Consider the following 27,760-nt stretch of genomic DNA (forward strand, 5'->3'; position numbering starts at 1 on the left):
ATACACTCACCGGCCACTTTGTTGGGTACACCTGTTCATCTACACATTAATGCAAATGTTTACTCAACCAATCACATGGCAGCAACTAAATGCATTTATGCATATAGACAAGATGATCAGCTATAATTCAATCTGAGCATCAGAATGGGGATGAAAGGTGATTTAAGTGACTTTGAATATGACATGATTGTTGGTGCCATATGGGTTGATTTGAGTATTACAGAAACTGCTGATCTGCTGGGATTTTCCCACACCACAGAGAATGGTCTGGAAAAGAGAAAATTGATTGATGATTAAGGCTAAGGATATTTTTCCTACATTATTTTATTTTAGGTAGTTTTGTGAGAACACATTATTGTTTCAGTTAGTTTTGGTTTTGATTATAGTGAACACGTTTTCAAACCTAATTTTAGCTTTTAGCTCACTAAACAATAAAATAAGCTTGCCACCTTCTGTTTGCATTAATGTATGAAGCTGCAGTTGCATGTTTCCAACAGCAGGGGACTCCCACTCTCCAACCACAGGTTGTCAAGGCAACCAGAGTGTCATGGCAACGTTGCTGACGCTTGAGAAAGGACTTAATACCCAAACTGGGAAGTAAAGCGCACAAACGCTAATTTAACTTGTTGACCGGCTACGGAAGCGTACATTTATACGTTTAACCAGTGCGATAGTTTTTAAAAGCTGTGCTCATAGCCTTTAGAACAATATAAACTTTCTTTACTCTTTTTTGTAAAGCACTTACGCCGAAACACAGCTGGAAATCTTCAAAGCAGCGGATCTTCGATGCATCTAACAAGGCCAAAATCCTCTAAGGGGCGAAGCAGACCTGCTGTAGACAGCTCACTGTATCCAGGGGAGGCGAACAGCATCCACAGGGAGCCGGGGTCTCCTGAGTTCCGCAGGCCGGACAGAAACCTTCGCTCCCGGTCTCAGCCCGTCATGTTGCAAGCTAACCACCTGAGCCAAGAGGAAGTTTTGCACATGCTGAAGCGTACTCCTGCTGCTCCGCCACAGTCCTTAAACAAGTACAAAGTCCTTCCGTCAATAGAGAAGAGAAGGCAGTCAGAGGTGAGCCTGCACAAAGACGTGTACAACCTTAACCTAGCAAAGGATGGTGATGATGTGACCAAGGTCTGCAGCCCCAGTGATTCAACGGCAGAAGCTGGCAGTGGCAGTTTGCTTCTTGCTGTAAGAGCTCCATGCGGAAGGAGGTTTCAGCAGCCCTTTGACCCCACACACACTCTGCTAACAGTGAAAGCCAGTGCAGAGGCCAGGTTTGGAACCAGGTATGAAGATGCTTGCATTGAGACCATGGAGGTGCCACGCAGGACCTTTAGAGACCTGCGTATGACTCTGGCACAGTGTGCCATTCCTAACAGATCCGTGCTGTGCATCTCTCAGAAAACTGACACTATGGGGGGACAGGAGTAATATGTGTTCTTTGAGGTCTGTAACTGTGCATTTTGTAGCTTCACTTGGATATCTGAACTTCACTGTGCAAAGTTTAAAAGGCTTCTTTCGCACCAATCTGTAGCCTCTAAGATTTTTAATGCCAAACTTCGTCCAATATGCACCTTACTCAAGTAAAATTAAACTTCTCGTGCTCAGGATCTGTGTAGCAGAAGAGATGTTTTTCTGCATTGTGTTCATGAACCTGCACGGAGTTGTGATTCTTCAGAGTACTTTGAGATTATATACATTTCAGGATGTATAAATAAATGTTTCATAACTCTGGAAGCTCAATGAGCAAATGGGGTTATATATTTGGAAAATAAAATATTCACAACGACGTTGATTCTCAAAAATGATTTAGGTGGTCTTTACGCATGTAAAAGCTCAGTTTTGCAATCTACATTTAATAAATTTTAGTATAGCTCCTTTCAATTTGTTTTCCCAAAGTGTTCATTAAAACGAACTTATCATAATCAAGTTTTATTATTAAATGGAGGAAAGTAATCTTTTGAATCATTTGATTAAATTTAAATTAATAAAATGTATCCTTTTTCCAGGCAGTTCATGGCATGGGCAAGCAAGTATAACATCTTCCAAAAAAATAAGTTTAATGACAAAGTAAAATGGTAGAAGTTTTACATTCATGTCTGCAGTATATACCGTTTATATTTAGAGTTCAGGGTGCCTCACATCCCACTAAATGATATTTACTAGTTTAATTGCTTCAGTAAGATTTTGCAAGCTGGAATTGTACAGCCTGCTCCTGAAGGCATCATCAAAACCTTATTACTCAGGTGTACTCATTAAAATGTAAGCTATTAGAACCACGCCAAGGAACTTGGAGTTTTTCACCAGAGAACTTTTGAATCCATTTAAATTGCTTGTGTGTTTGACTTCACAGAAATGGTAGTCAACACCAAAGTGAGTCAATTAGTCTGCTTAACTGAAAATACAGTTTTACATTTTAAATAAAATTATGCTCAAATGTGTTTCAACAAACTCATAATACCATTTGTGCCAACTCTGGAAAATTTATTGAAACAATCACACAGTAAAGTTAAAGGTGGAAAAAGCTATCAGGTCTCTCCCTCTGTCTCTCTTTTTATTAACTTATTTTTTAAACTTTAAGTCATCTTCTCAGCAGGCTTTAACAAGATTTTTTTTTTAAATCCACAAAAAAAAAAAACCTCAGCAACATCCTCACATGAAATTATGACTCCCGCTACAGTAAGACAGGCATTTTAAACTTTTAAAATGCTTTAAGCCACTCAAGGATAATTGATCAAACTCAAGTCATGCAAACATCTATACTAACTACATTAATATTTCACTGCACAAATAAATGAAAGAACACTGCAATCCAACACTCCTGTATGCTTTAAGGTGACGTCAGTGAACAAAGGCAAACAAAATCAAAGTGCAAACTTTGTTTGGCACAGTTAACACACGCATGCATCTGTAAACAATAAAAGTGCAAACAATAAATCCTTGGGGGAAGGGGGGTCATTAACATTTTAGGCAACATGTCTGGTTGTTGCAACTTCAGCTTATCAGGTTCTCCATTTCCTCCAGATTGGAGGTGTCAAGTTTGATGATTTTCCTGTCTGTAGGTGAAAGGAAAAAAAGAGGATGCGTCATTAGGATCTGGATTCTCTCAATTGTATCAAGCTCGAGTAAAAAAATGGAACATACCGAAATGCATCTCAATCTGTTTTATAATGTCCATGCTGTGCTCGCTGTCCACCATATTAACAGCAAATCCACGTCGGCCAAAACGGCCGGTACGGCCAATGCGGTGAAGGTATGTATCATTGTCAGCATTCCCGTCCAGATCAACTGGGAGTTCGAAGTTCACCACCAAAGACACCTGTTCCACATCAATACCTGCAATCCATGTAAGCAAAATAGTAAGTGCTGGATAGGGCTGTTCGATATAACGATATATATCGGATGACGATATAAAAAAGCCTATTGTTTCATTTTATGCTATTGTTTGTTTTGTGGTGTCGCAAAATAAACTGTTTACGGCAATATTTTTTCACCGTTTTGATGGTCATTGTAGTGACTATATTAATTTCTTAAAGTTCTCTCTTTCGCTTATATTTTATATAACCACACTACGGACGGACAAGCGCCTGTTTTTATGCACTGTCGTTAGCAACAACGATGGTAAAACCTTCGCTTGTCCGCTTGTTTATTTTCCACATAAACCTTTCACAATAAAGCTCAAGATCCTGTTGAGACTTAAAAAACAAAAAAACAAAACCCTGAATCATGTGAAAGAGTATGCAGAGTATTTATGGATGAGAAGCAAAAAAGAGCCGTCAGGTGCTAAAAAATAAACCTTAGACTCAAACATTAGAACAGGCTTTTCTCCGCAGCACGCTATGTAATAAATACTCAAAGAAAACAGCGGCCGGTGCAACTTATGTCTAAAAATGCATCCTTTAATAAATCTGTTTTTTTTAAAACACTCGACTCCAGGTACACGACGCCCAGCTGGAAACACTTTCCGCAAGTCAAGCTGCCCGAGATTCACAGAAAATGTTAAATCTTTGTGATTTATATCGTTATCGGGATGATAGATGTCTTACATCGGGATATGAGATTTTGGTCATATCGCACAGCCCTAGTGCTGATGGACATGGACTTCAGGGATCAACAGTGGTTAAAGTGATCTACACTGGCTCACTGATATAAAAAAAAAAAAAAAAAAAAAAGGTTTTAGACAATTTCCCCACTGATGGATTAAATAATAAACATTTTAATAAACCGAATCTGCCTCACTTTAAAATAGACGTGTCCACCTCTAGCTCTACATTAATGGGTGCACACTTACCACCATTGGTATCAATCATTGGCAATCAACTCTCACTTAATAGCCTTCTTACCTCTTGAGCACACATTCGTGGTCACAAGCACTTTCTCTTTGCCGCTCCTGAAGCGTTCAATGACAGCAGCTCGCTGCTCCACTGTCATTTCACCACTTAGCAATGCCACCTGATGGCCCTCTTTGGTCAGACTTTCTGTCAGCCAGGCAGCCATCTTTCGGGTCTAAAGAAAGAGGGTAAGAAAAGAAGTTATAACCACTCATACTTACAATTTAGCCACTAAGGGTTTGGGGTTTTTTGGGTGGGTGGGTGGGTGGTGTGTGTGTGTGTGTGTGTGTGGGGGGGGGGGGGGGGGGGGGGGGGGTGGGTGTTGATGAACAGTGCTGACCAAAAGTGTTGTGCTTGTGTCACATTTCTCCCCTCAATTTTAATAGCACTCTAGTTTTCACACAGTCATACTTACTTTCTACATCTCATTCACTGACATATACCAACATTTGCACCACTCAACAGGTCATTTTTAATACGGACAAGCAGGGAGAGGCACAGGTGGGTCCTCTACATCCCATTTTTCTACACCCTGCCTGGTGCCAGGTTTGGCTGGCCCTGGGGATAGGTTGACTGAATCCCGGGATCACTGTTGGCTTTTTTGCTTTTTACCCCTTAGCTTTAATAGCTCATCGCTCCTTCAGCCAGGTGAGTTAAAACTGATCATTTATTAAGTGAAAAGGTCACACGAGTCTGCTTTTTCTAAGCTTCAGCTTCCTACCTAGAGCTACAAGCAACCACAGCCTGAAAAAAAGGATATTTCCTCTGTCAACAAAAACACCGTGTCTTGCAGCCAAATAAACTCGGGGCTCATCATGCACTATTACTCTACTAGTACTGGTGTCTTCAGCTACACTTTATCCGTAGATTAAAATTTAGGATACTAACTTACTGACATAAAACCCTTCTTTTTGTGAGCTCTCTCCTTCTCACGAGTTACAGTGCTTTCAGTGCCAAATTAAAACCATTAAATCATAGTTTTTGTTAAGCAGCTTTGAAAACACCTGACTTACCTTGCAAAAGATCATGGCCTGTGCAATGGTAAGGGCCCCATATAGATTGCAGAGTGCCGTGAACTTGTCCTCCTTCTCTTTGCAGTTCACATAGAACTGTTTGATGGTATCCAGAGTCTCCTCCTCACGCTTTAGCCGGATTATATTAGGTTCAGAAACAATTTGCTCTGCAAACCTCCACACAGAGTCCTCAAATGTTGCAGAGAAAAAGAGCATCTGACAGTTCATCGGCAGCTGTCTGCATAAGTGTGGAGACAAAGTGTGACAAAAAACACTTGTTTAAACAAACAACAAAGAATGTTAAGTCATTAGACCTCTCTTTTCAGTTTATTGTTGTGTGTACATTGGTATATTGAGACGGAGGAATGTTAATGTGGCTTTTGATATAACTGATTAACAAGTGTTCCCTGTAGTACATTTTTACATTAAAAGAAACATAAGGTTCCTGAGATAAACCAGACTGATCTTAGTGGAAAGCAGAGCAGCACGTTGAAGCTGGTACTGCAGGGTTCAAAACTGTGCAAACTATTAAATGTAATACAGAGATGGCATGTGTGAATAAAATATATTAATCAACAAAGAAAAGGCTGATGATGCCAGCAGTAAAAAATAAATTAATAAAAATGACAAAGTTGTAGTTCATGGTGGAGCTGCAGCCTCTCCTCTCGCACTCACAAAAACACATGCAGCAAATCTGAGGCCAGTGACAAAGGGGATTTCCAGAGTCGAACAGAAGGGTTCACTGTGACTACAATTAGAATCAAAAGAGGACTGTGGTGGAAAATTTTACATTTGTGCTTCCATAACATAACACGATTAAAAGAAATTATTTTTTGTATGCTGGTCTTTAAGAGTTCCTTCCTGTGAGAACAAAGTCTTCATGTTGCTTGGCTCACATCTAAAAATGTTAGCTTGCCCTTTTTGCTGTGAATCATACTTTATATATGTATGCATGCATGCATGTATATATTATTATCAATCTCCACTTTGATGGGCCACCTGCTCAACAAGTTTAAATATGAAGCGATCTTTTCACTGACACTCAAGCAAAAAATGCTGTTTAAGAAAAAATTAAAACGACAGGATTGTATGCAGATATAAATATAGCGGATATCATGTTAACTTGGCTGCCAGCTTACATCGTCTCTGCTCGCTCTTTAATGAGTTTTAAATGATGTGAAGTCCTCTCCATGACCCCTTTTAAACTCATCCCTGCATGCTTCAGGTTATCACACAGACACAGAGGGAAAACTGCTGTCAGCTCTCGCAAAGCATTTTGTGACATCAGATTTAAAGACTGCGTTTTTATTCTAATTTGTTCTTTATTAGCTTTGTCGCCGCAAGAAGGAAATCAAAGGTGTATGGGAGGAGGTGAAAAGACTCCTCTACTCACACAGGTGGTTCAATAAACAATACTTATTTACAGATGTTCTCATTGCGATTTTAGGAACAAGCACTGATGCTGTAGACTAGAACAATATTTCTTCTCGTCCACCTTCACTATTATCTTGGTAATAATGCTGGCTCTTTGCAGACTGCCATGTGTATTTAAGAGGAGAAGCTTCAAATACAACAGGATCATCTTCATTCCCGCTGTGTTATGAAACTTTGTTGAGAAAAGCACAAGTTGCCTAAGCCGAATCCTTTTTCCCACATCTCTCTCCCACAAGTAAAATCCACGTGCATGTATATTTAAGTACAAATGTGAGTGGAACGCCTGCACTGTGGCATCAACCAGTGCTGTCTTCTTACTGTGTTTTCAACACCAACAACAGGTTCTGTAGTTCAGAGGTATATCTTTTATTTTTAAAACTGGCAACTGAATAAATTTTTAGTGAAGATTCGTGCCACTTTGGTGGAAATAAAGTTACTGGCCACAATAAGCCAGAAGCAGGCTAATCTACCTACCTGATGTGCTTTTGTTGGTTAAGCTGAACCTACTATGACTGATAAAATGAACTATGACATTATAGATTATGGCACCAAATACTAAGCAATTAAAAACCTGCTTCAGGTGAACTGTACTGCATGCCATATTTACCAGCCAGTGTTTGTTATTGTAAAACTCTGGAAATAAAAATATGAACATAAAGACCGAAAGGAGTGCACCTGTGGATTCGAATGCTCTGGTCCCGGTGGCCCTGGGTGGCGATCATCACATCAGCCTCATCCAGCACAAACATAGTGATCTTTTTGGGGTCAATGAGCTTGTACTTGGTGCACCAGTCGTGGACTGTGCCCGGTGTACCAATGACAATCTGCTGTTGCAACTTGGCTCCTCGCTCCACTGAACACAATGCAGAGAGTCACGCAGTGAACACAGACTGGTGACTAGAAATCTTTTCTTCAGAAGAGAGTACAAACACTATCACATTCTTACTTCTATTTCCCCGAATGGCATATGCCAGCTTCACATCTGGACAAAATTTCCCCATTTGCTCAATGACTTGACCAGTCTGCAATGCGAGCTCGTACGTCGGTGCGATGCAAAGGCACTAAAAGAAATTTTTTTTGACCTAGTGAATACATTTCAGGGTCTGATAAAAGGATACCAGCTGTCTCAAGAGATTGAAAATGCTGTGATACTCTGAGGATGTTCTGCTTACCTGAGTCCACTTATTGTCAGGGTTTACATGGCTGAGCATGGCCAGAGAAAATGCAGCAGTTTTACCTGTGCCAGACTGCGACTGTGCAATCAGATTCTGAGGTCTGAAAGCAGAAAAAAGTAGACATGAAGAAATGAATAAATCACAGAAAAACCCGATGTGCTGAAGATTTGAAAGGGTTTTTAAAATTTTGACTGCTTAGATTTTTTTTTTTAATCATTACAACAGGACAAAAGTCCATTTAAAAAAAAAAAAAAGAAAGAAAAAAAAAAAATCACAAACTAAAGTTTTATTAAGTAAAAACCAAAAAAACCAAAACGTACCCCATGTCCTCAAGCCTCACCTGCTGAAGCCAGGGTTCCAACACACAAAAAAATGTGCATAAACATGTTTAGTTATTCCCACCATTGTTTCAATTATTTGTTGTCAGCAGATTAGACTTGTGACCCTTTCATCGCATAACAGCTGACAACAAGCTGACTAAACAACAACAAGCTGTTATAGGCTTACAAAATAATGCCTGCTAATGTTGGGCTTGAGTGTCCTATAATTTACCATTTCCTTCTGATAAACAGTTGTATTACATTTCCACATCTTATGGGAGATTATTCGCCAAGTGTCCCAGTCCAACAGCGCTGAATTCGTCAACATCGGCTAACAGCATTTATCAGAGGCAAAAAAGCAGTGCTGTCACAATACTAGAATTCAAAGTCAATACCAATACCCAGGAAATTATTCGATACCATTATTTAATGCCACACACAAGATTTTAACCCAATTTTTTTTGAGCCCATCCTGCAACACCATCCTAACATCAGAACCAACAACCACCTTTATATATAAATAAAGTAAAAACAATATAAAAGACTAATAAGGGCAGAAAAGTATGTATGTCCAGTTGACTAGTCACATACCATTATGGTAGCAGGTATAAATTTTGGGCCATTGTACACTATATGCAAAAAAGAAAATTAATGGTTGTTCTTTTATAGATAATTGTGAAGCTTTTATGCAGCCATGACACTAAACAAGTATTTTATTCTTTTTTCTCGACTCGGTCATTTAATTTTCCATGATTTGCTGGTTTGGAAGTCTTAAAAATAGAAGCAAACTTGGGGGGTGAATTGTCAAGCTGTGCCCTTAATGACTTTTTGCATCTGTATGAGCTTCTCAAAGGCACAGATCATCGTTTTGGAACCTCAGCTTCTCTTACATGTTGAGTTCCAGATGTTTCAATCAGGGCTTAGGTTTAGTCTCCCAAAGGCAGCAGAAGTAGATCCAGCCTGTTATTTACTCCATCTGCTCTTGTTTTTAAGAAACATTTTAAACAGTTGTCTTCCATTAATTGTGGCAACAGTTATGTACTTTGTTTTTTTCATGGCCAACTGTATGTATGCATTTTGCTAGACTGTCTGTACAGCATTTGTTAATTTAAGGTTCCTATATGCAAGGATCTGTTAAAGAGTAATTAAATATTAAAATATTAATAAAATAGTGTAACTTTTTGGCACAAGGCACCATTATAAATGAACACAAGTGTGACATCCACACACATCTTTAAGATGAAAAAAGGCAAATGGTTAACATTTTTCTGAAATAACTTAAAATTGCTGTTAAATAAATCTCTTAGAATATTTATCGAGTTAATTGTTTTGGCACAAATTCAAAATTAGTGAATATGAACTCACAGCTGTGCCAGCACAATGGGCAGCTAGCCAACTAGCATTACCCAGCATGTCTTTTGGTGGTGTAATTTTCTAAGTGAGCAATTATCAGTATTAAAAATAGGTAATTTTTTTTTTTAAAAATCACTATGCCCCATGTTTCCCCTGATGAAGTGTGTTATTTTTAAGTTATTAATTGCTGTAATGTAGTAATTTATTTATTTCATATGATTAGAAAAGTGAGAGAAAAATACATTTAACACAGGACCCCACAGGAACCGTTTCTCAGCCCTAAAAGTGGTCAATAATGCAAAATACACAATAATGTAAACCACTTGAAAAACCACAGTGCACGTTTTTTCTGGCCACTGGAAATTATGACTGTACGCCCTTAACACCATTTGTTGAGATGACAGCAAAGAGATGTCCATTAAAGTGCCATTATTATCAACCTGATAATTTACTGAGAAAAAAAAAACTACTATAAATTTTAAAAGAGCACGCTACTGTAACATTTACGAATTTAGAACAGACAGATACTTGGGATTCTCCCCTCAAACAACTTAACTGTTTTCAGTCAATAAATCAAACAGATTTCTCCCTTCGCTACTAAAACAGATGACTAAAAATCTGACTTATTATAGTGTTGCATTTTCTAACTAGTAGTCATTTTCCTTTTCCATTCATTTTCTTCCACTTATCAGGGTCATGGCAGGGCTGGAGCCTATTCAAGCTACCACTGGGCGAGAGGCAGGGTACACCCTGGACATGTTACCAATATGAGGCAGGGTTAAAACAGCATTAGTCCCATTTTCATTTTGTTTTCAACTGAATTTGCCATTTCAGTTTAGTTTTTATTGTTTTGATGTTCGGATACTTGTCAAAGGCAAGATCTAAGAGGTTCAGAATAGCAAATACAATAAAACAACACTTTGAGAAGGCAGCTTACTCATTATCACTCACGGCCTCATATAATTAACAAGAATCTCCACCAGAGCCTCACCAAGCTCAACAAACTGGACAAAACAAACAAACACTAAAATTAAATGGAATTCCCTTGTATCTTTGAACTTCGTGTAAATCAACAAATACAAATTTGAAACGTAGTTTTCTTTATAAACAGACTTACGGCTGTGCCAACATCATAGGCAAAGCGTTTTCCTGGATCCTTGATGGTCTGTTAAAGCCCATATTGTACACCCCCTTCAGCAACTCAGGCTTCCTATTAAAAATACAAAATAAGGTAATTTTATAAAAGTAACACACAAAGCAAACGAGCATGATGGAAGTTTTCCTTGCAGACTCACAGTCTCAGCTCCTCAAAGGTCTTCACCGAGTACAGTGGAGAGTTGGGGTCCGCCTGCAGGACCTCCACCTGGTTTCTGTTCCTCACCAGTGAGCGGCGGATTAGTTTGTTCAGCAGAGACTGCTCGGCCAGGTTGACTCGCTCCTCTCCCCATCCTCCATTTCCGGCCTTCACGGGCATGATATTCCCTACACAGGTGGCAATACCAGCAACCACCATGACAGCACAATCATAAGTTAGCAGTTAATTTAGTTAGATGTGATTTTAAGGAGGAAAAACGAATAGTTAAGTTACCGTTTATGTCTCCTATCACGTTGCGTGGACCACGAACTCCACTGACTTTTTTGGAAAAGTCAAGCTGGTGAAAAAAACAAAATATGTTTGAAATTTTTTTGGCGCAAATAACGCAGCAGTGACAGCGAAGTCAGCGTTAAGCTAGCTAGTTAGCACGCGTTTTGACCCAACAGTTTGGAAGTTGTTGGGTAACCTTTAAAAGTTACCTGTGAGGATGTAGCCTCCTGAACATCCACTGCAGCTGCCCAAGAGTTTTGGGACATTTTCAGGCAGTTTTTGTGTAGTTTTTTTTCCGAGACGAGCAACCTTTTTTCTTTTTGTGCAAAAGTTTGATGTCAGCATGAGCGATGTGCGTGAGCGCGCCGCTGTCCCGACCTGAACCAACCGCAACCTGCTGCTGGACCACGCGTGTCGCATTCACAAGCGTTGGAAATATTGACTATATTAAAACTTCAGCCCACAGACGCAACTAATCAAAGCAAAAACAAGCTGAGTAGTGGTGCTTTTGCAGCTTTTCGTTTTGAAGCCAATTCTTTGACGTTTCTTTAGGTAAAATGTGTGAGAGAGCTTTTAATCAAGTTCCATCCACAGATAGTTTATAATGTGATAAATATTTCTAGTAACTGCGCCATTTTCATCTTTCTTTTTGTGTGATACAAGAAAGTAATTTTTTCCACAAGTTTGGAGAAACATTTCGTTTGTTTGTTTTGAACTTTTAACGCTTAAATACAAGCCACGATACGTTTACGCACTTTCTGAGTGATACGTGAATGCACCACAATGAACTTACTGACACACCCTTCATAGAAGATGCAACCAATTACTGCGCATCGACAGGTATTTTAAATTTTATCACTTAAACTGCTAAATGCAAAAATACAGCACTTTATAACGTAAACGTGTGTTTACATACGTAATGTTTTAGTGCTAGTTTACTAAATGCGACTATTTTAATGTAAAGTAACATTCATTATTTTCAAGCTAAGGTTCGTGTTAAAGTTTACAAATAGATGGCAACGCACTAAATTTAATTTAAATATTTTCTAAAGATCCATATTTTCTAAAGATCCTTGTTAAATTAATGTTAATTTAATCCGTATAGGCTATTAAGGGCACTTCAAGACACTTAAATTTACATGTTTATATTAAAGGGTTTTTTTCTCACCGAAACGACCGTAAAGCAAGTCTGCAGTTACCAATTATATGCACTTTGGTTTACAAATTACTTATGTTTTTGATAAATTGATTTTTCATGAGCCCTACTACAGACTGGCAACCTGTACAGGGTGTACCCCATCACTTGTCCTATGGCAGCTGGGATAGGCTCCCAGGGACTTCCATTCAGCCCCAGTGGATGAATGGAATCAGAAACATCAGGGTGGATACATGTAATTAATGTTGGAAAAGAAATGACACCAACCTCTCCCACAGGGGAACTGTAGAAAAGGGGAGAGGCCAATGTGGTACCCCAAATTTATAGGGTTGCACCAAAGAGGAAGAAGAAAAGGATGAGGAGGGGCTCTAACTGATAATGAAGATAATTACAGGTTTGGAGGTCCTAAAAGTCAAGTATACCAGGAACAGTTTGGGGTTTAGAACACATTTTGTGTAATTATAACAATATGTAATTTATGACCCAGTTACATGTGTGAGATGGACGATTCCTCTAATTCATGAGTCAGTCATTTAAATAATTTTTCAGTGCAAAACTAGAAACGGTTTTATCAGCTTCTCAAGTGTGAGGATTTGCCTATTTTTTTGGTATCTTGTGTCTTTAGAAAGTGGCCAAAATAAGCAACCAACATTTGGGATTTTCTGACATCTTATAGATCAAACGATTAACTGAAGGATTAATCAAGTTGAAAGATGACAGAAGCAGTTTTTATTTTTGCAAAAGAAAAGCTCTGGATTGACGTGGGGTTTTCCTTTACCATTCATGCCATGTGGATGTGAGAAATAGAGAAAGAGAGGTCGAGAAACAGATAGAAAGGAAAGCACGAGGGAAGGGGGGAGGAGGAGGGAGCTTTATTGGCTGCAGGTTAATTCAATTTGGAGGCGGATGTTGAGTTTCAGCCAACCCACACGCACACACGCACACAGACAACGATCTACATGTTTGCAACTATAGTAAAATGATTTTATAATGACATATTAATTGTCATGGTAACCTCAAGCAGAAAACAGATGGATGTAACAGAGTGATCGCAAAACAGAGAGACAGCCAAACGCCCACACTGGATTAAAAACATTAAGGGCTTTCCAATCGCACCACAGGAGAGATTCTAGGTGATATGAGGGAGACCTGTAACGCTGTATTTCCCACCTCTCTGCTCCTGGTGTTACAGTACATGTCAGGCACTGATCTCATGTTATTAAAGAGGATACCTAACACACTGTCATCGAGGGCTTGAATGAGTGGGTGGTGCTTTGAATGGGGATGGGAAGGGGGATGTTTGGACCCTGTGTCTCAGTCCCTCTCTCTCTTTCTGTCTGTCTCTCTCTGAAACTCCAGCGTCCACACAGTCAAGAAGAGGAGGAGGAGGAGGAGGAGGAGAGAATAAATGAAACAGTTTTTGCAACCACATGTTGCTGATTGAGCCGCTGCAGCAGCTACCCTTCCTTTCTTGTGGCCGCTGCATGTGTAGTTTCCACCACCTGTGGCCACACTCCTATTTCCTCTACGCCACAGAGAGAGAACAAAAAAGGGGCATCTGAGAGAGGTGGAGGAGGAGGATATCTTTCACGACAAGTGGACTTCTGATAGAGAGAAAAAGAGAGAGCGAGAGGGAGCTTACTGCATGCCAAGTTAATGCAAATGAAAGGTAAGATAATGAGAGATCAAAAAAAAGGGGATCTGCATATCAGATATGTTTTCATGCTGCAGAGTGTCTCTCTGATGGCCCACATCTCAAACAAGCCTATCATTTGTTTTAAATGAAGAAAAAAGGTCAGCCAGTGTGATGATGATTAAAACTGCCAGTGCTGCGTCTCAGTGTAAACAGACTGCGTTTCAACAGGTGGTTTTCCACAGCATCCGCTCTCTGATTCGACACTAATGAGTTCAGAGGACGCTTGCATTGCTGATAGAAAATGTTCAGAGTTGATGGCAAACCCCAGAGCGTGGCTGGAAGATTCATGTGACTGAGTCAATCAGGAGAGAAGCATCCTGGGACTGCCACTTTTTAACACTAATTACTATAAAGTGAGGACCCTAAAGAGACAGATGCTCACTAGGCGCACTGAAGTGAAGCTTTTTAAATTGACTTTTGAAGAATAAGAACCTATTCCATGACAGTAATGCCTTATTTCCAAGTAACTTGTGATTTTATAAATATACGTTGATGTGATTTCTCCTTGTAGTGTTTCTTAGATTGACATTTCAATAACAGAAAATGAATCTTTTGCAGTCTTGATTTTTCACTTTCTGATCTATAGAGTGACATATATGTATGTATAAAAATATCTATCTATCTATCTATCTATCTATCTATCTATCTATCTATCTATCTATCTATCTATCTATCTATCTATCTATGTGTGTGTGTGTGTGTGTGTGTGTGTGTGTGTGTGTGTGTGTGTGTTTGTGTGTGTGTATTCCTTCTCAGTCAGTGGTTTACTGAGCACATGATGACAGTGTTGAGACAGACGAACACAAATGCATCTCTGACCTTTTCTTCGCAATAAACAACCATGTGGCACCTTAAAACCTAGTTGGACAATTTCAAATACTAATCAAATCTGTTTTGTGATTCTCACGAGCGTCCAATGTAGTCAGAGAGTGTGGATGTTGTGCCTGAAGTTTGAATTTACTTTATTTTTATACGATTTTATGGTTTGTGTGACCAAAAGGTGCAATCAGCCCCTCTATCACAAATGAATGCACACTTGGAGATGTTACTGGTCAGTCTGCAGGCAAGCAAGCAGAGCTGTCTCTATGGATATTGCTTTCGTCACAATGCTTCCCATCAAGCCTGTGCTAAGCTCTGGTCATGCAGCAGATGCAGACCCTTCACAGCACATAACCAAGATTTCTGGTGGAGGAGACACCATTAACGATGAAGCACAGCCCAAAAGAAACACAATTTTATTGAATACTTACCTAAATAATTAGCAGTGCTGTTTTCCTTTGCGAGTATATTTAAAGCACGTGAAATTTCTTTTTTCATGTCTCATAGCACACAATGCAGTTCCCTGTCTTCTCGAGCTACAGCATATCACTGTTGTGTTGCAAAAAATGATGGTGCTTTAATTGTGTTCTGCTGCTGACCTTTTCCTGAAATGTCCTAAACACCTGTGCCAACTTAGGCGTTTTGTTTTTGCATCCTATCAAAAAAAAAAGAAAAAAGAGAAGCTCCGATCATGTAAAAAATGTGCTGTGCTGAACTGACATCTAGGTAGCCCCTTTCAGATCTAGTTTTTAGTAAGAATCTGTGATATGTTTTAGTGTTACTGCTGGGAAAGCAAGCAATAAAATATAAGATTAGAACAAAGATAAGAATAGAGAGAACACCAAAGCGTTCAAATTTGAGAGATAATACAGAAATATATGTTCTAGCTTCATATTGGTCAAATCTTGGCAGCCATAGCTGGACTGGCCATCGGGCATACCGGGCATTTGCCCGGTGGGCCGCTGGCGATTTTTTGTTTTTATGGGCCGATCGATTTTTTTTTTTTTTGGAAGGGTATAAATAATGAAAGGTGTTGGATTGGCCAGTTGGTCATGATCGACTCTGGGCTGGACCAATTACAGCCGAGGAGGTCGGATGCACCCTCCCCCTTGTTTAGCAATCTTATAGACGAACTAAAGAAAATGGAGAACAAAAAAAGGAAAGAAGGTGCAGAAAAAATTAGGGCCAAAAAGAAACGAGCCCTTCAGGCAGACGCTGCCAAATGTGTAAAAATAACTGAATTGTTTGGCGGTAGCTATGGCATAGCTTCCACAGATTTAGCAACATCAGCAAGTGGTGGAGGCCAGCAGGTGGATAAGGGAAAGGGGAGGCAAGAGGAGGAGAGACCGAGGCGGCCGCCGTTCATAGTGGCAGAGGAACTGAACTTCAGGCAAGAAGTTATGACCTGCTGTCTGTGTCAGATATAAACCAAGTTTAGTTGTAGTTTGTTTTCGTTGTGCTGACTTTTTACAGGCGCTTAGAATAACTGGTACTGCGTACTAGCTAGCATGATGGAGTTTATATACTGCTGGGCGGGTGCTATGAAGTTACTGATAGTAAATTTTATTTTATGCTTCAGGTTAGTTTCTCAAACTCCTCAAAATCTTAACAAATTGTGCCAATCCTTACATGTTGCACCAGGCTGATTTATCATCTAAAGTGGAGAAGTCTGTGACAGAGGAGACAGAAGAGCAGCAGAGAGAGATGGAGAGATGACTTCATGTCATCCATGAGGGATGCATTTGACATATGTTTCACATATTATAGCCCAACAAGTTACTCATAGCAATTTAAATACCAGCAATCAGTTTTTGGCAGACAATCACTTTTTTGGCACAACACCGGCTATTGCAGTTAATAATACAACAGCTTCTTGCCATTTTTTGTGTTTCTTTTTATCGCTGTGTAACTGAGCTCAATTGAAAGCCTGCATGCGCTAGTACCTCTTGCCACAAGTTCCCAGAATCCTTTGCGGTTTTATCCCTGAATGACGTCACATTTTTGGTGGGCCGGGCCGATTTTTTGTCCCAGTCAGCCCTGTTGGCAGCTACAACCAAATTGAGCTATAGATGTAAGAACTTTTTGAATTATTTAACAAGGCTGCACATGCTAACTAGCGGTATATGCATTTGCTAGTGGCAGCTAGCAGCTAATTGACTTAATTGACTTGTTACTGTTGTAGCAAACAGATGCCAAGTTCCTAAATTCGGTAGCCATTATTGAGCTCACTAGTTTGAGAGAGGCTAGCTACATGTCAATGTGGGAAATTCCATCATGACATTAATAATTCTAGTTTTTTTTTTTTTAAATTTCAACCTTAATACCAATAGTTCAGATTTTAAGTTTCAAATTTTTCTGTTATATTCACATACCACTGGAATATCATTAGCAGTAATGAAATAGTTAATATAGTTAAGTGGATACATGTCTATGTACATATACATATACATACAGAGAGGCAGTGGGTAAGGGTCCAGCAATTTCAGTACAAGTGCAAGGTATTTAGATTTTCAGCAGCTCAGTAGCCAGATGGCTTGCTGGTATAAACTGTCCATCATCATCAGTACAGGAGTATCAAGCAGATCTTGATGCTCCTGTATGAGTCAGTCACATCCATACCCAGTGTTGGTCAAGTTACTTGAAAAAAGTAATCAGTAACTAATTACTGATTACCTCCCCCAAAAAGTAATCCCGTTACTTTACTGATTACTTATTTTCAAAAGTAATTAATTACTTAGTTACTTAGTTACTTTTTAAAAACCCGATTTACAACCTGAAGAGGTGATAAATAGATCTTTCAGCCCAATTCTACTTTTTCTGCATAATCCATCATACAAAATGTAATCAAATGGAAAAGTCTCTTTTTAACTTGTTTTATCAGTTTTAATCTTTTAACTTTATGCATCAAGCAAAAATTTAATTATATGCAACATTCTCTGACTGGAAGAAATTAGTTTAACATTTAAACCTATTTTCTGCACATAAAATAAAATATTTTTTGTGTTTACACTCACTCTTTCAAATAGATGCAAGTAAAACACAGCAGAAAATAAATAAAGTCACAGACTCAGCGGTCCTGCTGCTCTATTTTCACCTGTAAAGCAGGAGTGGGGCAGGCGGAGGTTTACCCTGGTGCAGGTGTGCCGCGGTCAGTGGAAGGATATGGCAGCTCTGTGAGTTTCCCATTACGTCGTAGCTACTCGGTGCTTGTTGGAAGTTTAGGGGTTTTTTTGCTGTAAAAAGAAGTTTTCTTCCCACGCACAGCGGACACTAATGTTTTTGTCCCTTTTTATGGAATCAAACTCAAAGTAAGGTCAGTACTTCCACACTTTAAACGCTGCACGCTCATACTCTCTCTGCACTGGATATGTGATCCATTGTCACAGCTGGTAATTGTATTTTCTTATAAGTAGTACTAGCATGTACCCTGAAAGTTACAGGCATTTTGGTGCATTAACAGTAACTTTATTCACAAGTAGCATTGTTGGTTAGCACGCTAAGCTAATATTAGTTAGCTAGTCAGGCAGGTGCTTTCTGGCTCACCCCTAGCTCTAAAGTTTGTATGCGATTGTAACTGTTGTCACAAACGGCGCACTCGCTTACGTCACTGTCGTGAGACATTCTCGCAAAAAATTCACGGTTTTAGTAACGCAGTAACGCAGCGTTCCTACGGGAAAGTAAAGGTAATCTAATTACCGTTTTTGCAATAGTAATCCCTTACTTTACTCGTTACTTGAAAAAAGTAATCGGATTACAGTAACGCGTTACAAATAACGCGTTACTGCCCATCTCTGTCCATACCTTGCTAGGATTTTCTAGCTTCAAATGACCAAAGGGGAGATTTGAAAATGCTAAGCTTCAATGTCCATCTATTTTATTACTACATTGCACATAGATATATGTACACACTTACATACCTAATTCTCCCCATTTGCAAATGTTTTATGACTGATGAATGTTTTCTTTTCCCACCAGCATCCTAAAACCACCACAATGCCTGGACTCATTAACAAGGAGAACCGGGGCGCTCTGCCACTCAGTGTGTCTGACATCAGTTCCTGTGTCAGGGGTTACACTTTGGCTCTGACAGCTTCTATGACCTATGAAAATATTGAGGATCATGCAATTGAAGGTGAGCGAGACTCATTTGTCACTTCAGTAATTTGATGGCTCACCACTTTCGGCCAATTTAGATTAACCGCATGCTCTTACTTGTAAAATTCATTATTATCGACTGAATAGGAAATGCTTGGTTGGTGTGTCTGGATAAAGCTCTTTCTTATTTTTGTTTTGTGTCTCTCTCTTACTGTCTTTTAGGGATCTTCATTTATCCACTGGAGGAAAATTCTATTGTTGTAGGCTTCGAGGCTATGATATCTAGTCAGATTATAACACTTCAGATCAAAGACAAGGCAAAAATCGACGACTGTTATCTGGATTGCTGCGGCACTTCTAATGGAGCTCTCCAGAGTGGCAGCGGTAAGACCAAGCAGCTCTAATCAATACTGTTATATTAGCAAAAGATCAAATGAGATGAGTGAAAGTTAAAGGTGTTCAAGTTGAGGAAACCACTGAGAAGCATTACTCCAGTCTGCAACTCCCTGCCAGCTTTGTGGAGTGGTTTAGGCTCGTTTATATCTTTGAATTAGTTTCACAGCTGCAGTTATAGGGTGTGTTTTGTTATCTTTCAGAAACCCCACATTTCCTCTTTGGTAATCCCTACCAGATGATGCCAGAGCAGCTAAAAGCCAGATATTTCCCTCGGGAGCTGGTGGAGACCAAAGCAGAGTAGTTATTGGATTCAAGTCATTAGACCTCCAAAAAACAAAATAAGATCAAAATATATCAGTCATGTCACCACAAGGGGTAGTACTTAACCTGTCAGGCCCTGTGAAATATGCATGGTACAATATTTGCTTTTGCTCTGGGGGGAGCTTCCTGCAGTCAACAAATGGGCTTCAGGTGCATTAGCATGTATGAGGGGACGCAAAATTTACCATGTAACAGTGGATGTAGCATCCAGCTTTGTACTAAGCATGGGAAGTCAGTTTATGCTCCACCCGGCTGCTTCAAGCTTGATCATTCTTTGCTTAGATAACAGAAAAGATTTCTGGTCTCCCTTTTTTCTCCATTGATAATCAAGTGAAGCAAACTGCGTCATTACTTGAAAAAACAAAACAAAACAGAGATACTGAAAGTGACTGACATTCAATTTTGAAGTAACCCTAAAGATTTTTCAATGCCCAGCATTAGGATTGTGCTTAAAGTCCTGTGCTTAGGAAAGGTGTACATTGGAGTCAAGAGACGTAAGTGAGATTTTATACATCAATCAATCAGTAGGACTAATTGTTTTAGAAAGAAAAAAGGGATAATTCAAGAAAGTAATTTGTTGTAAGAAAACGGTTGAACAGTTTTGTTTAATATTTTATACATGCAGGATCGTAGTTACTGTGGTTATAGTTTAAAAATCTGCTGTTTCCCCTTCTAACAGGACACATAGTGATGGATGAGGATTTTGAGAGGACCGTGTTAGTAGTTAACCTTGGGATCATCCCTCCCATGGAGACGGTCCACATTTTGGTCAGTACCTCCTCTGAGCTTTCCACTCTGCCAAGTGGGGGCATCAGAGTCTCATCTCCACCTGTGTGTACGCCCCGGGTGCAGAGGTCCATCAACGAGGAACAGGGACTGTCCCCAAACTTCTCCAGAACGTAAGAAAGTTGAAGAACAGCAGAAATCACTGTCTGGTTGGCTTAAGATGGTATATTTCTAAATGGCATCTGGCACTTTAGGCTCTTTAAACTCCAGTTCTCATACTTCTATATGGTTTTAACATATCTATAATTTTCCCACTTTTAGGCGGGACAGACAGACCTCTGCTTCAAGTCCTCATGACCAAACTCCCAACACACCTCAGCTTTGGTTGGCTTTATTGCTGGAGGAGGAGGCCATCAACTCCATGGACTATGAGTTTAATTTCCAGCTTGAGATACGAGCTCCCTATCTCCTCGCAGGTCCGTCAAATTTCTCTCATGAGAATTTCTTGAAAGTGCATCTGTCTGCAGTAAGAAGCAGCACATTAAGACGATTACTGCAGTGAAGTGTGAAAAACACGTGTTTGCAGAGATTTGATCCTGCTATATATTTTCACCGACTCTTCTAAAAGAGGGGGACTTGGCCTAGCATAGACTATACAGAATGCTACACAGCTAGCATGGATTTTTGTTCTAGTACCAGCAATTCTGAAGCTCTCGAATGAGCCTACAAATATTAAAATATCAAGTGGGCACTAATGCTTGACTAAGCTTGTGTCTCACCATAAAGTTCTGAGATATCTAGTTATGACTAACTAGATATCGCTGGTTTTGCTGGTTTCATTGTGTTTTTTTGTTTTCTTTTTTTATTATCCTGGGCTAAACTTAAGTCTCATGAATGAAGCTTCATATTTAATCCACAGATTTGAAATTAGTACATTCTCTTATTATGTACGGTAAGTATTAAAAGAGAACAAATTGACCATTATTATAGGCAGGCAACCAAATTAAGCTCTGGACAGTTCTGGCGGATCTGCTAATCTCAGCCAACATTAGCTGATGGCTCAGCAGGTACCGCTGTGCACATCCATTTGGCAAGTTACATAGCCCTCTATTTAAGCTGCTGTAGTCTGCCTACAGTTGCAGCACATCTGCAGGCCTGCTTTCATGCTCTACCTGACTTAATATGTTTTGCTACTGAAGATGTTCTGTTCTTTAGTGGCTTCAGTTTAGAGGACTAACAACTTGTTATTTGATCTGCTGTGGATGACGCTCTGCGCAGGTGTGGAGAGCCCTTCTCACGCCATCCGAGCTGATGCAGATCCTCTGGCCCGCTCTGCTACCAGAATTGTAATCACTCTGGCAGACAAGTACACTTATGACTACCCGGTCGTAATCCTCATCTACCCAAGCGGTAAGTCTTCAACTTAAAAACAGCCCCACAATTTTGTTCTTCCACCCTCAAGTAAAACAAAACCAAAAAAAAGTTACTTCAGCTCTGTGAGACTTTTACTGCAGCCCATAATAAGATCAGTGAAAAGGTGATTCACTGCCTCACGTTGTGTTTGTGAGTGCCTCTTCAGGAAAAAGGTCTTCTGTTATTAATGTATGACATGCCAGTAGAGCCAGACTCTGCCGTGTGGGTGGGTATTGTCAGTTTTCTGGTTCTTGTATTTCCCTCACCGTTGTCTTAACCTGCAGTGTGTGTGTGGGCCGTTTGTCTCCCAGAGGGAGGAACGAGCCCCGCTCAAACTGATCCAATAGGCCTCTTATGAAGGCTTTGTTCACAAACAGACCTGCGGCCAGAGTCGGGCAATTTAATTCATCTCATATGAGTGCTGCAGTTTCAATCACAACATGGACGCTCAGCCAGACCAGAGAGATGGAGGAAATTGAGGTGCAATAGGAAAAGAGGAACAGTTGGGTTTCATCATCAGCTTGGTTGATTAATTGCCTAATTGTGTCAACTTATTGCTGAGTTTCTGACAGGTTCAACCTTTAAATTTAAGGATTTTAATACTTCATGTATTGGAAATTAATATCTGATTTATGACCAGAGAAAAATGCATATTAACAAAAATCATAAGAAATGAAAAAGTATTTCCAAATGTTATTTTCTATCAATAAACTGAGCTTATCAGCAGCATAAAATGGATGGATGAAAGGATGGGTCTCTCAACCAAGAAAATATCTAATTAATTGAACTTCCTCATGAATTTTAATGTCAGAAGTTTTCTTTAATAACACAAAAGCGCTTTTCTCTCATTGTCTGCAGAAAGCTAGAAAAACATTTTGGGCATTTTAGATATGCTTTAGATAAGCTTTTTCAAGACCTGCAAAGTCTATGCAGAGAAGAAAAATAACAGTTGAAATCCCCAAGATTTGCACAGATGCCTGAGCATCGTTTCTTTTTTTTTTATCTGTCACCTCTCAATCCTAACAGTAAGTCAGTAACACAATGTGTCTGGTTCAGAGGGAGAGGAACCAAACACATATAGGTGCAAGTTTAAAGAACACAATATAAATAAATATTACCAACCAACCCATCTGAGAATTGGTTAGAATTTCAGCACTTTAAAGGAATAATTTAACCGTGGAAAGACCTCCTACGTATATGAACATATATTAGGAGATTTACAGGTTTTGAAAGAATATACAATGTCTGACCCAGCTATGTGATCATTTCCAGAGGAAGTGTTTATTTAAAGAGTTACAGTTCATCGCTGAAACTGCTCTAGTGAAGGATACTGAAGATCTTTGTGCTTGACCTTGTGCTTGATCTTTGTGGAGCGCATTACCATTGATCATATTTTGCTGCAGAGACAATGAGTCTGCAGGGTTTTGTGCATGCTTCTCAGTATCATATTGTGGTCTTCCATTTTTCCCGCCTACCTAGCAGCTTCATATTCAGCATCCTTTGTTTCATATACTGTATTCACTATCCCTCCTCTGCACATGTCCAAACCATCCTCGACTACCAGGCTTTGTCTCCAAACCGTTCATCCTCAGTTGTCCCTCTGATACACTAATTTGTAATCCTGTCCATGCTGGTGACTCCCAGAGAAAATCTCATCATCTGCAACCCTGCCACCTTCAGCTTAGCCTCGTGTCTTTCTGTTAGTACAACCATCTCCAAACCAACCATCATAGCAGGACTCACTACCATCTTGCAAATCTTTCCTTTCATTCTTCCCTTTCTATCTTTCTGACTCTCGTCTCCACCTGCTCCACCCTGCCTGCAGTCTCATCTTTATCTCTTTCTTCATTGTGCACTGTCTATTGCTTTGGTTGTTCCCCTCCAGGGATTTAAACTCATCTGCCTTCACTGTCTCCACTCCCTGCAGCTTCTCTGTTACAACTATACCTATAAAAACAAGATGATGCAAATGAATTTGTTAAACTACAGACATGTCTTAAGGATATAAAAGCCTGTGTGACCTGTAATTTTCTACTCATAATTTCCCTCTTTTCATTAATAAGCCACTACTCCATGTCATGAACATTTATTCTTTCTATCGTTTGTATTTGGACCCTGGTCTCTCTGTTAGTTGTTCATAGGAAATCATGTGATTGTTGTGTTGCTTTCTTCAATATTTTGAGACGACTGCTGTTTTGAATTGGTGGTATATAAATAAAACTTAAAGTAGCACTTATCATGTGTAGATTTGCATATAATGATTTTGATACAGGGACAATAAGGATACCTGCAGTAGTACATCTTATTGCTTATTGTGAATGATATCCTGGAGCATTACTCTGTAAGTGGTATTTTATGCTTATAACTCTAGATGGTGGTGGTTTACATTTTAAATGATGTGTTGGGCAATGTTGTTGCCATAAAATATGAAAGGATAGGGCGATAGAAAGTACGAGACACAAAAGGGAAGAATGAGGAAAAAAAGTAATAAGGCCAAGACAGTGAAAATCTGTATTTTTAGATTTCCGCACTTTCCTTCCCTTCAGCTTCAGACATTGTCCATCTGCTTCATAATCTTGTCTGAGGCATTTATAGTAATGTCTTTGCCATGACCAACTGTGCCACTTTAGAGCCTCATGTGCCGCATGTGCTCATTGAGAACGGTGACATGACACAGGAGGAGTATGATGAGTATCTTCACAGCCGGAGCGATTTCATCAAGGCCACCAAGAAGGACTCCAGCAATGAGAGGAAAGTGAGTGTCCATGACATGAGCACCACACCTGAACTGATAAGCACAATATCACACTGCTTTCATTTTGAGCATGATATCACAAATATTTCCCTGTGAAAAATATTATTTATTTGGCTATTTGTTGCAATTTAGTGTTGTATAATACAATGATATTACGCACTGCGGTTTCAAAATAGGGTTGAATTGGCTCCTGTGTGGCATAAATACTGAAACTTCCTTTTGTATTATGAAACTTTATTAAAGTTGGCAGGTAAACTATGACAGAGATTTTTTTATTTAAACTGATCTAACGACAGTAAGTGCCTTAAAACCCAGACAGGTAAAGGAAAACCTCTACTGTGTTCTTTTTGTTATATTATACAGTTTGTTTAAAGAAATTTGTGTGATAATCAGCATTGCTGAAAATCACACTATAATTAAATGTATATGTTAAAACATTAAATTTAGTATCTTAAACCAAGCTTAATGCTGAAAAGCTACTACTCCAAAGCTAAGATGATATTAAATACTACTCAGTTACGCTAGTTAGCCATAACTTTAACCTTTTTGTGAGACCAATCTGCAGGAACAGACTGTGTGCAGTGTGAATAGTGGACCCAAATGCAGACGAACGAGTCTTTATTACAGCTGATTACATGAATGCAAAAGCAAAGCAACACAAACTGTGGCAAGAAATAAGCTAAAACATAAACTGGAAAAGCTAGGAATAACTATGAACATGATTTTGAGCAGGAGGACGAGAGAGACTATGAGACCAAGAAACATAAACATGCCCTGAACAAAACCCTGGAAACCTGACGAGATGTGGTGGGAGGTAACACAGACGACCTGACAAATACTGAAAGAAAACAGACTAAATAGACACAGGAGGGGGTCAGAGTGGAAACACATGGGGAAACAGCTGGCACAAATAATCATAATGACACACCAGGGGAAGTAAAACAAAACACACTGAACATGGAGACACCTGACTCTTCAAAATAAAACAGGAAAACACTGAGACACGTAGACATGACACCACAGGCTTGACAACACAGACAAGAAATACACGAGACTAACAAAGAAGACCTAGGTGAAACATAACTAGTATAAACTCAAAGCAAACGAATAATAATCCTATAACTCTACATTATCTCAAGATATAGCATAAGAACATAAACTGAAAACACTGACATTTTGTCACTCATGATTACTTCCCTGCCCTTAAAACTTGTACACAGTTAGCCGTTCCAACAGGACAACAATCGCAAACGCATAAGAAATGGATAAAGAAGGCTGACATTAAACTTTTAGAATAGCCTTCACAAAGACCAAAGAATATGGTTCTATTAAAAAATTATGGACTATACTTAAATGCCAGGTGTTTGCTAGGAAACCAACCAATTTCAATGAATTCTACCAATTCTGCCAGAAGCTTGTTGATGTCTACCAGAAGCATCTGGTCTAGGTGGAATCTGCTAAGGGACATTTAACCATATTAGTGGCAGTATTTGTATATATTTGAACCTGTGTGTGCACTTTTGACCCTGTGTGGATTATGGAAAATCCCAAATAAATTCAAATAAGTCCATCAAACTCTTGTTTTTTAGAGTCATTAAAGATGAATATTGTACAATTATTCCTTTGCTGGAAAAAGAACAGTTCAACTCCAGCTATGTTGAGCTTTTGCCATCCAGTCAGTTAGGAAGCATCTAACTGATGCTTCATTCTAATATGTAATTAAAGCACTGCTAACTAAATGTTTAAACTAAAACAGATAATATTTTTATGTTAAATAGCAAAAATCTGGGTCCATAGTAAGTAGATAAAAAGGCTCGTCTTTTGAGTGGCTACTTCGGTCGTTGCTGTGCTTTTTTTTTTGGAAGTCGAATTTCCCAGAGGAACCCACCCGAGGGATTAATAAAGTTCTATCTTATCTTATCTTATCTTAAATAACTGTTAATTGGTAGTACTAAGTGTACCTACACAGTAAACATCTGGTTAAAAGAAACATGCGATTCTTCTTTTGTGAGCTTTGCTTGGAGATAAAGCACAACATAATTTAGGTAAAAGACAAAGTGTTATTTGATAATGAACAAAGAGAGACTTCTCTGGGCTTCAGCTCGTTAGCTCCACTTTCACTGCTGCGCCCCTGGTCATGCATGTGTCCATTCGCGTCTCAGCTATGATGAGGTTGTTAAGTGACCAGCAGCAAACAGGAGGAGGAGGAGAGAGCACTTAGCCATAAAAATGTGTTTCTATGGAAACACTCCAAAGGCTCTGCACAGTCTGCTTTGACTTTTCCAGCACATATACATAGAATAATTGATGTGATTCTTCTACTGACCTGATAACTTGTCACCTTTCTTGCTTCTTCAAACCTTTAATTAAAGCCTGAGCAAAATTGTCAGTCAAACCGAACCCCATTTAATTCATGCTTCTGTTTTGCTGCCTTTATAGGTAGATATAATTCACAAGAGACTCCATAAGGATATCCTCCACAACCCTGTGGTTATGTTGAACTTCTGCCCTGACCTCAAGTCCATTTGCTCTGACTTGAGGAAGGTTCACGGCGAATTCATCTTCCTCATCGACCGCAGCGGCAGCATGAGCGGGGTTAACATCAACCGTGTGAAGGTATTTTAATCTCAATGCGCCATGCGTTGCTATAAAGGTGATCTGCGAGCAAACATTAAGATGCATGCTGATTTACATATAAATTACACACCGTATCACATGCCATCAAGAGTTTTTTCATTAAAAAGTATTACAGTTGATGTCAAACACATCAATATACATTTTCCAAAGAGATTAAATGCAAAGTTAATCAATCACATGTCGTTAAGCGCTTTCAAATAGCTTTTTAAGCTCAAGGTCTTAGTGTTTCTGCTATCTGTGAAGATTGTATGTGCTTAATCAGCTGTAGGAAGGCATGCATTCAAGGATATTGATCGTACAAATCATTCACTATCCGCCCATCTTCCAGTTGCTAGGATTTGAAGTCTAATCGGTCTTCAATAGGCTACCTATAAAGCTAACTCAGGGTCATTCAAGGTGGATATATTTTTTACCATGTTTATTTGGCTGCTTGTGCACTGAATGTGTCCTGCGATGTGATGCTGGCAGGTGTGCATTTGTGACTCATACCCTGGGTTTTATTGAAGGTGTTACTACACAGTCTGGGCTTAAG

At 39.3% G+C, this 27,760-nt stretch overlaps 3 protein-coding genes across 4 annotated transcripts in view; 2 read left to right on the forward strand and 1 right to left on the reverse strand.

Annotated features, from left to right (window-relative positions):
* The first annotated feature begins 536 nt into the window (after positions 1-536).
* ubxn10 (UBX domain protein 10) lies at positions 537-1,895 on the forward strand. Its single transcript, XM_085259724.1, has one exon. It carries the CDS (start codon positions 787-789, stop codon positions 1,432-1,434), a length of 648 nt encoding a protein of 215 aa, XP_085115850.1. The 5' UTR covers positions 537-786; the 3' UTR covers positions 1,435-1,895.
* Positions 1,896-2,466: 571 nt separating this feature from the next.
* Positions 2,467-11,646, reverse strand: ddx19a (DEAD-box helicase 19a). Its single transcript, XM_085260118.1, has 11 exons — positions 11,424-11,646; positions 11,218-11,281; positions 10,925-11,111; positions 10,747-10,839; positions 7,954-8,056; positions 7,728-7,842; positions 7,457-7,634; positions 5,348-5,585; positions 4,347-4,509; positions 3,148-3,339; positions 2,467-3,059 (listed from the first exon to the last, which is right to left on the reverse strand). Exons 1-11 carry the CDS (start codon positions 11,478-11,480, stop codon positions 2,998-3,000), a joined length of 1,452 nt encoding a protein of 483 aa, XP_085116244.1. The 5' UTR covers positions 11,481-11,646; the 3' UTR covers positions 2,467-2,997.
* Positions 11,647-13,744: 2,098 nt separating this feature from the next.
* Positions 13,745-27,760, forward strand: part of vwa5b1 (von Willebrand factor A domain containing 5B1) — a 34,389-nt gene continuing 20,373 nt past the window's right edge. The window contains exons 1-8 of one of the 2 annotated variants that reach the window (XM_085259189.1): positions 13,745-14,039; positions 18,861-19,017; positions 19,203-19,364; positions 20,377-20,596; positions 20,745-20,899; positions 21,702-21,833; positions 24,467-24,591; positions 27,031-27,207. In XM_085259189.1, coding sequence (XP_085115315.1) covers positions 18,879-19,017; positions 19,203-19,364; positions 20,377-20,596; positions 20,745-20,899; positions 21,702-21,833; positions 24,467-24,591; positions 27,031-27,207 — 1,110 coding nt within the window. In that variant the 5' untranslated portion in view covers positions 13,745-14,039; positions 18,861-18,878. Of the gene's footprint in view, positions 14,040-18,101; positions 18,199-18,860; positions 19,018-19,202; positions 19,365-20,376; positions 20,597-20,744; positions 20,900-21,701; positions 21,834-24,466; positions 24,592-27,030; positions 27,208-27,760 lie in introns of those variants that run through there. The other variant, XM_085259190.1, reaches the window with a different exon arrangement.

This window comes from Mchenga conophoros, linkage group LG20 (genome assembly GCF_057382185.1).
Source record: "Mchenga conophoros isolate Kocher_MC1m ecotype Shallow Benthic linkage group LG20, M_conophoros_male_GT1.1, whole genome shotgun sequence".
Taxonomy (NCBI): Eukaryota; Metazoa; Chordata; class Actinopteri; order Cichliformes; family Cichlidae; genus Mchenga; species Mchenga conophoros.